The 9441-nt window shown below is 39.8% G+C and overlaps 1 protein-coding gene across 1 annotated transcript; it reads right to left on the reverse strand.

Moving 5' to 3' along the window:
* Window positions 1–547: 547 nt before the first annotated feature.
* On the reverse strand, window positions 548–6310 carry LOC121573032 (geminin). The gene is made up of 6 exons (XM_041885070.2): window positions 6222–6310; window positions 2337–2439; window positions 2056–2212; window positions 1751–1833; window positions 1308–1418; window positions 548–1182 (listed from the first exon to the last, which is right to left on the reverse strand). Exons 2-6 carry the CDS (start codon window positions 2409–2411, stop codon window positions 982–984), a joined length of 627 nt encoding a protein of 208 aa, XP_041741004.1. The 5' UTR covers window positions 2412–2439; window positions 6222–6310; the 3' UTR covers window positions 548–981.
* Window positions 6311–9441: the final 3131 nt, after the last annotated feature.

Below are 9441 nucleotides of genomic sequence, written 5' to 3' on the forward strand. Positions count from 1 at the left end.
TTATCGTCCTGCTGAAAGGTGAATTTGTATCCCAGTGTCTGGTGGAAAGCAGACTGAACCAGGTGTTCCTGGTTCTTGAATTTTGCCTGTGCTTGGCTCTATTCCAGTTTGTATTAAAAAAAAAAATTTTTTGCCAATGACAAGCATACGCATAACATGATGCAGCCACCAACATGCTTGAAAATATTAAGTGTTGGATTTGCCCCAAACATAACACTTTGTATTCAGAACATAAAGTAATTTTTTTTGCAGTTTTACTTTAGTGCCTTATTGCAAACAGGATGCATGTTTTTGGAATATTTTTATTCTGCAGGCTTCCTTCTTTTCAGGCGATCATTTAACTACATTGTTGTTGGTCCATCCTTAGTTCTCCTATTACAGCCATTAAAATGGTTTTAAAAGTCTCCATTGGCCTCATGGTGAAATCCCTGAGCGGTGTCCTTCCCCTCCGGCAACAGATTTAGGAAGGATGCCTGTATCTTTGTAGTGACTGGGTGTATTGATACACCATCCAAAGTGTAATTAATAACTTCACCATTCTCAAAGGGATATTCAATGTGTGCTCGCTCAGTTATTACAAAATAAAAGGCATTTATTTCATAGGACAGTCCTGAAGGATATGTACAGAGTGCATTACAACAGCGCCATAACAAAATCCTAAATTTAAATGAATACCAACAAATTACATTAAAAAGTCAACAGCAAAGTTATTTAAAAAAAAAAATATATATACGAATAAAAAGGGATTAAACAATTATGAGGGAAGCACCTCTTCTCATAGCTGCATGGTAAAAAGGTTGTGGTTGATCAAAGTAAAAAATCTTACACAAGTAGGGCACAAGTACCTCAGATGTTAAGCTAAGAAAATATATAAAGTAACTACAGGCGTCAATGCCAGAATGTTGAGTCCATAACACTTCAAGTGAGAAGCACAGGCATCTCCTGAAGGGATTTCACTAGTACAGTCAAAGGTTCAGTCACTCAATCATCCTCCCCTGAGCGTTCATCTTCCTGTTGTTCTGTGACCTCATCTTCTGTGACATCCAAGACATCCGACCTGGGTGTGAAGTCACTGCTGGAACTGAGGTCATCTTCATCAGATTCTTCTAGTTCCTCATCATCGGCACCAAGCGCGATCTCTCGCAGGTCTTCTAGACTTTCCGGACTCTTTCCTGTTAACCTCTGAGAGGAGATAGCAGAATATTAGCTTTGAACATCACAAGCTACCTTAAGTTTAAAAGCATCCACCATAGACCTCAAATACATGGAAAATAAAAGTTTGTGGGCATCAAATTCCCAGCTCTCACCTCTATCATGTCAGCCATGTGCTGTACATGTTGGGCCAGTTCCTGAAGCTCATCATTCTCGGTCTTCAACTGGGCTATCTGCTCATCCTTGGCCTCGATGTCTTTGTGCAACTGCTCAAACAAGGTGATAAAGTCACTCAGAACATAGAATATAAAAAAAAAGGTAGTTTCACAGACTTCATAATCCGCTAAAATGTTAAACGTTATCAGCTTAAATCAATGGCTAAAATAATTCCACTTTATGCGCCAAGGCCCCCCCAAAAAAGGACATGGGGCAGAATTCCACGAGATTAATGGTTTCAGAGATATGGATGGTTCACAGAACAACACCCATTGTTCCACCTGGAGTGTTGCCAGAGACTGTGTGATTGACTCATTTTGCACCGTGGGAACAGGACAAGTTGACTAAACATTAGTCAGCAGCCCTTCAGTGATTAACTGACCTTCTCGTTCTCCTGGAGTACGTTGTAGAGAGCCTTACGCCTCTCCTCGGCTACCGCTTTCCAGTAGGAGGAGGGAGGGGTTTCTGAAACGGAGGGGGTAGGCCATTTCAATTAAACTACTGAACAAAACAGAAGATCATAGCTCAATAATAATTTTTAAAAAACAGTCAATTCTATGGGATTATGATAATGAACATAGACAAAATGTGAGCCAAGTCCATGTTGATGAAACATTGTTGGGATAAATGGGCCAAGGACCATCTATGAAACCATTTGTCCTTGTAACGCTTTGAATACCAACATACCTTTGACCATTAGCTCGTAGGTCTCCTTGGTAACGCCGTCGGGTCGATTGTCATCCTCTGTTTTTGTTGATGTGACAGCAACTTCAGCTTTCACCCTCTTTGAGCCCTTCACTTGTTCTGCGTTCCACCGCTTCCTTTTGGGAACCACCTTTCCAGTCTGAACACATGAAAACGTATAATTACATGACCCCGCACACAGCAGTGGCTGGTGGTAGACATTTTGCCGATACACTATAGTTAACCAAATACAGCAACGTCGGTGACAAATTCCCATTGCATACCAGTATTACTCTGCCTAGGTTTTTATTGACTGCAGAAGGCTGGAGGACTTGCAGGGTTTTCCTTGTGGGTCCCATGTCTTGAATGGATCCACCAAAAAAAGCTCTAAAATAGAAACGCATATGAAGTCAACACCTCCACATTCCAAATTAATAATTACATGTGAAAAGTATTGTACGGTACAGTTTGAGCTTTACATTTAAAAGTAATTAATAAAAACTGTACAAGTGAGTGTTCATGTGATTACACGCAAAACAGAATCAGTGAGGCATTAGTTACTCTCCTTCCCCCGCTTCTCCCCCCCAATTCCAAGGTGTGTGTGCAGGGACAATAATTAATTTGAAGGATGTGGGTTTACTGTTCAAGGCATGTTACCCACTTGTAAGGTCTCTTCAGTTAAATTTTACATTTTAGTCATTTAGCAGACGCTCTTATCCAGAGCGACTTACAGTTAGTGAGTGCATACATTTTCATACTGGCCCCCCCGTGGGAAACGAACCCACAACCCTGGCGCTGCAAGCGCCATGTTCTACCAACTGAGCTACATTGCCTCGCAAAATGTGTATGCCTCGCACATAATATTTAGTTAATTAACTTGACAGTCTGCTGCATGCTAGCTCTAGTAATGCCAGGTATTATTGGCTGACAAGCAGACAGCGCATACATTTAGCTAGATGTTGAACAGGCATGAGGTGACCAAAATTAAACATTAATCCCAGAATGTAACATGATATGTACAAAACATTAGGAACACCTGCTCTTCCCATGACAGACTGACCAGGTGAAAGCTATGACCCCTTATTGATATCGCCTGCTAAATCCACTTCGGTGTGGATAAAGGGAGGAGACAGGTTAAAGGATTTTTAAGCCTTGAGTATGTGTGTATGTGTGCCATTCAGAGGGTGACAGGGCAAGAAGCATTAGAGTCAACTTGGGCCAACATCCCTGTGGAACACTTTTGACAACCTTGTACAGTCCATGTCCCTGTTCTGAGGGCAAAAGGGGTTATAATATAAATAATATGCCATTTAGCAGACGCTTTTATCCAAAGCGACTTAGTCATGTGTGCATACATTTGTGTATGGGTGGTCCCGGGGATCGAACCCACTACCCTGGCGTTACAAGCGCCGTGCTCTACCGGCTGAGCTACAGAGGACCACGGGGTTACAACTCAATTTTAGGTAGGTGTTCCTAATGTTTTGTACACAGTGCATTTCCTCATTCCTGCCAATGGAGGCATTTGTTATGATCAACTTAAAGAAATTGTGACAGGCATGTAAAAAAAAAAAAAAATATTTTGTTTGTAACAGCGACTGCGAACGTTCAGGCAGCTGCACAGACATAGAACCAGGTTTCCCAAACTGTCCTGGGGATCACAAGGGGTGCATGTTTTGGTTTTAGCCCTACAGCGGATTTAAATAAACAGATTGATTAGTCGAGTTGAATCAGCTGTGTAGTGCTAGGGCAAAGTCTGTGAAACACTGTTCCATAGAAACTAGTCTTAAGCGCCCAGTTAAATTGACAAACCATTTCTGTACGGACCTCGCTTTGTGCACAGGGGAGTTGTCACGCTGAAACAGGAAATGGCCTTCCCCAAACGGTTGCCATAAAGTTGAAAGCACAGAATTGTCTAGAATATCATTGTATGGTGTAGCGTTAAGATTTCCCTTCACTGGAACTAAAGGGGCCTAGCCCAAACCATGAAAAACAGCCCCAGACGTTCATTCCTCAACCAAATTCTACAGTTGCCACTTTGCAGTCGGGCAGGTAGCGTTCTCATGGCATCCGCCAACCCAGATTTGTCCGTCGGACTGCCAGATGGTGAAGCGTGATTCATCACTCCAGAGAACGCGTTTCCACTGCTCCAGAGGCGGCGGCGGCAAGCTTTACACCTCTCCAGCCGATGCTTGGCATTGCACAAGGTGTTTGTAGGCTTTTGTGCAGTTGCTCGGCCATGGAAACCCATTTCATGAAGCTCCCGACAAACAGTTATTGCGCCAATGTTGCTTCCAGAGGCAGTTTGGAACTTTGTAATGAGTGTTGCAGAGGACAGAGGATTTTTACCCGCTTCAGCACTCCGCGGTCCTGTTCTGAGAGATTGTGTGGCCTACCACTTCACGGCTGAGCCGTTGTTGCTCCTAGACGTTTCCACTTCACAATAACAGCACTTAGTTGACCAGGGCAGCTCTAGCAGGGCAGACATTTGACTGGACTATGGAGAGTGCATGGCTGTGTGCTCCATTTTATACACCGGTCAGCAACGATTTGGCTTAAATAGCCAAATCCACTAATTTGAAAGGGTGTACACATACTTGTATGTATATATAGTGTATCACCCAAAATGTACATGTTAAATTATTTTGCCATGTTAAAATTTTACGCTGGGCTAATTTCCCCTGAGTGGACATTTTGTTACTACCTAACACAAGCTTGCATTTTCACATCAACATATTTTACATCAGACTGGTGATGTTAATATAAAGGTTGTCAAGATGACACTAAAATCATTGCTTTAAAACCGGTTACTGCATCTTTGGTTTAGTACCGTTGATTTGATCATACTCGCCTGTCATTCGCAGGACTTAGACCTTGATCAGACTGACAGTCATTGCATCAATCAATACTGTGTAATAAATTCTGCAGTCAATCATTACCTAATCCTAAATTTTTTGTTGTGTGCAATAAGTTCAACATGAACCTTTTAAAATATTTTTCAAGTCTAAGCATAAATTGGTTTTCCAACGTATGCGCCACAGAACACACTGCAACACAATGGTGCAAGGCAAACAGCGTTCCATTGGAAATGAATGAATGAATACTTCTCATGTTCCAAAACGCAATAACTTTCGGTCTGATCGAGGCGTTAACAATTCAAACCGCAAGGGGAAAATCGGGGCGCTCTTTATAAAAGCCGTCGGCCACAAACAAATACATATTTGACCGTCAAGAAATCACTCAAATAAGAGCCAACTCCTTTCACCATTAATTAAGGCCTAACTGTGGAGATGATGTTTTATAATTATCCAGTCAAAAGTGTTGCGTTTACATTTTCGTATTGGCCATCTATCGTAAACATTGTCCCACAAGGAGATGTGATAAATGTCTACTACAGGTTATTTTATTGAGAAGGTATATGTAGTATACCCAAGCACGTTGTGGTTTGTCTTTTTGATGAGCGCAAATGGCACATGTAGCAGCAGTGAATTGTACTAGTTCCATACAATGTCAAAGTAAGTGACTAATCTGCTGCGCGCTATTGATCACAGTGCATTAGACCGGGATTGACTGGCCTAACATTACATTATTTGCTTTACCTTGACGTACTCAGGATTTATTCCCAGGTTTAATTTTCCTAATGGACATACTTAAAACCCTGGTGAGAACGGTAAATTGTAAATCCTAAAAGGCAATTTACTATGCTCGAAACATTGACTTGAGAACGATAAAGTAACATCGTTACAATGTAGGCGAGAATGGCTGTTGATACTGGAAGAGCGTTCTATAATTGTTAGTTAGTATTGTAACAATAAAAATAAACCACCAAAAATGTACTGAGGTGGCTGGCAAGGTATTGCCACAAACAAATTGGGAAAGTTAACAGAATCTTTGGTATGGCCAGGTTTCAGGTAAGGGCAATTGGCTAAATAGTTAACATTATCAATGTCTTGCTCAAAAGAACGTGGACCAAATTAGTTGTAAGGTAGAAAACATAAAAATAATTTCAGTAGGCCAAACCCAGGACAGTTAGCAGTACAGCCAGGCTTACATTCAAATTGAAAAATATAAATAACGCGCTATCGTTTGTGTGAAACACGCATTGACTTGAGTATATTTGACCTTTGAGTGAAATTATATGGTTGTATAAAATGTTTAATAATGTAACTTACTGTTTTGGCAGCTTCCGTGAGTGTTATAACTAAGATTATTTGTGCTTCTTTAATTCTCGGGAGTCACGTTCCTTTCTCTCCAACTCGCGCCAGGAGCTTAAATATCCTGTTAAATCACGTGACATATGATGCTTCTTCCGGATTTTGTAAATCCTTCAAAATAAGAGTTTTGGCATGACCTCTGTAGTCCAGCGCATAAGAACCAAATATACCCGAGATGTTCAACTTTTTGATACAAGTACAACACTTCGTACACTAATATTAGATACATAAAGGAACATTTTAAAGATGAAATGCAGTCTAGGAAGCATGTCAGTCAACCACGGTGGCCATTTTAATAAACTGGCTGCCATTTGGAGTTCCTGTTAAAAGAAAATAGGATAAAATCATTCCAAACAATATCAAAATGACTTTGTAATGTTATCTACCCACTAAATAAACCCCACAGATAATATAGACAATAATTCTGATCATAAAATACTCTTAATACCTTCATGGGGGTCATATTGAGGTAATTATGACCATACTCCAGCTACGGGAAATGTTGTGATCGAGCAACAAAATGTAATCTAATAAGGGGCCATATTGGACTAGATTCACTTGGCCATATCTCCATAAATAATTGGTACACACAGCCCAATGAGGGATTAAAATGTTTGAGGGGAAAATATAAAAACATTTAATCTTAAAATGTTGTCTGGAAAACACAAATGCCCCCATAAATGCCATATATACCAGTGGAAGCTCCTCCTCAGAGAATTTCATAAAAATGTGGAAACATTGAAAATGTTATCCTTTTTAGATAAAACTATACTCAATATATTTATGTCACCAAATAATTGATTAAAACACACTGTTTAGCAATGAAGGTCTACAGTGTATGGTGTAGCCGGAGGACAGCTAGTTTCTGTCCTCCTCTGGGTACATTGACTTCAATACAAAACCTAGGAGGCTCATGGTTCTCACCCCCTTCCATAGACTTACACAGTAATTATGACAACTTCCGGAGGACGTCCTTCAGCCTACCAGAGCTCTTGGAGCATGAATTGACATGTTGTCCACCCAATCAAAGGATCAGAGAATGAATCTAGTACTGAAAGCATAAGATACAGCTAGCTAGCACTGTAATGCATAATGTAGTGAGTAGTTGACTCAAAGAGAGAGAAAGACAATAGTTGAACAGTTTTGAACAAATTTATTTATTTTTTAAATGAAGGAGAAGCAAGAGAGAGAGAAATAGCTAGCTATATTTCATTGTATTTTTTCTCTCTCACTTAGCTAGCGAATGCAGCTAGTTAGTTTAGCCTACTCAAACACCCGGCTCAAACAGAGAGGGAAACTATGTTAGCTAGCTGGCTATGGCTATCCAAATTGGGAACTCTTACAAGTCAAGGTAAGCTTTTGGTTTTGCTAAACTGCTTGCTGACAGTACACTGTACTGCATGACTGTAGTTGCTTTACTAACGTGTTAGTTCTAGTAGCTATGTTAACTATGACGTTAGCTAGCTAATATGTTTATAACGATGTAGGCTGTGTGTAGCGGTTAGCAGTTATGATGGTTTGACTTGGAAAGGTTTTTTCGCCTGGTCACAGTCAGCTGATGTCCACAAGCGAAGGGAAAAGTTTAAAAAAAATTTTGGCAGCTTATTTTTATTGTTACAATGCTAACTAACAATTATAGAACGCTCTTCCACTATCAACAGACATTCTCGCCTACATTGTAACGATGTTACTTTATCGTTCTCAAGTCACTGTTTCTCACCAGGGTTTTAAGTATGTCCATTAGGAAAATTAAACCTGGGAATAAATCCTGAGGAGGAGAGCCCGTAGATGCGAGAAGGAATTATACAACGAGAAAAATTATCATGCTGTTTGTATGTGGCTGCTATGAAAGTGAACTGTGTTTGCGTGTGATCAGTGGTGTATTCATTCCGCCGATTCTTTTAAAATGTTTCAGAAACAGAACGAAACAGGGATAAACATACCTGAATTTGTCCAATAGAAACTAATTTGCAACTGTTGGGCTAATGATTACACGCTAGATCAGCTAAATGCAGGCAAGAGTGTGCAAAGCGGTATTGAATGTGTCACTGTCTCACCTTGATTACTCACATATTTCTCTCGACCTGTGCAACTACGTTGTAAACTTTCATTCATAGGCTAGGTTGTAGCAACCTCATGATGGGTATAGGGAAAATTAGAGTATCATGTAGTAGCCTAAACCTGTTGATGTTACATTGAGCTGGGTGAATGGAATATGAATGACAGTCATCCAATATGCTGTAATAGAAATAAGGCCAAGCTCATAAAAAAAAAAAAAAAATGTCCTCCCTCATATTAAACGTCACCAACCGCCACTGATATATACATATCCTTCAAACTGAGTAGAAAAGTGGTGAAAACTCATGCCAAATTCAGTTTTTTGTAATGCTTTACAATAGTTTACATGTAAACACTCTAAAAAGTAAATATGGGTGTTCCCTGAAGTCTACTGTTTGCAGTGATATATACACTAATTTTATATTGTGTTTTGTGTCAATTTTAAGAAAAAGGTACAGGAAACCTGCCCTGTACGTGTCACTTTAGGTAAAATCCCATAGGAATATATTATGTCCAGGTAACCCATTTTAACAAAATACTTTTATGATGAGACCTTTCAGCCTTTACTCAAAGTAAACAAAGATGTCTAGCTATGATGCCATTGAAATTTAACCTATTATACTCAGTGGTGTAGTGTAATTTTTCTTTAGGTGCCGGAGCCCCCCCAAAAAAAGTTATAATTTCTCAATCAACGTTTGCACAGTACCGTTGAATATTATAATTTGATATGCATAAAACACATCATCCAAATGCAATGTCTGCCTACACACATTGACTTGAATAAATGTTTTTATATTTAATACCGTCAAACACCAAATTAGGCCTACCTCATTTCAAAATAGGCCATCATCACTGTCAATCGTGAATGATAATTTTTATCGTTTTACAGGTGAAACGTCTAAGCTGAATCTGAATGCCAACCATAACCATTTGATCTCACTCAGTTTCATGAGAATATGCATTTAGATCTTCTTGAGTGATGTGAGTAAATACTCTTTGAGCGGATTTCAGAGCAGATGATATTAACAAGCTACAGACTAGTTTACCAGTATTTTCATTCAGAGCACATTTATCCGACTGCGCGCGCTGTTTAGTTTTGGCCGCATCATGAGAAAAAAAC

This window comes from Coregonus clupeaformis, chromosome 29 (assembly GCF_020615455.1).
Source record: "Coregonus clupeaformis isolate EN_2021a chromosome 29, ASM2061545v1, whole genome shotgun sequence".
NCBI lineage: Eukaryota > Metazoa > Chordata > Actinopteri > Salmoniformes > Salmonidae > Coregonus > Coregonus clupeaformis.

Coding starts and splice junctions, on each gene's coding strand:
- LOC121573032 (XM_041885070.2), bottom strand. CDS start 2,411: ATGGGACCCACAAGGAAAACCCTGCAAGTCCTCCAGCCTTCTGCAGTC. Junction 2,213..2,336: donor ACCTAGGCAGAGTAATACTG/GTATGCAATGGG, acceptor TCATGTGTTCAG/ACTGGAAAGGTGGTTCCCAA. Junction 1,183..1,307: donor ACATGGCTGACATGATAGAG/GTGAGAGCTGGG, acceptor ATCTCCTCTCAG/AGGTTAACAGGAAAGAGTCC.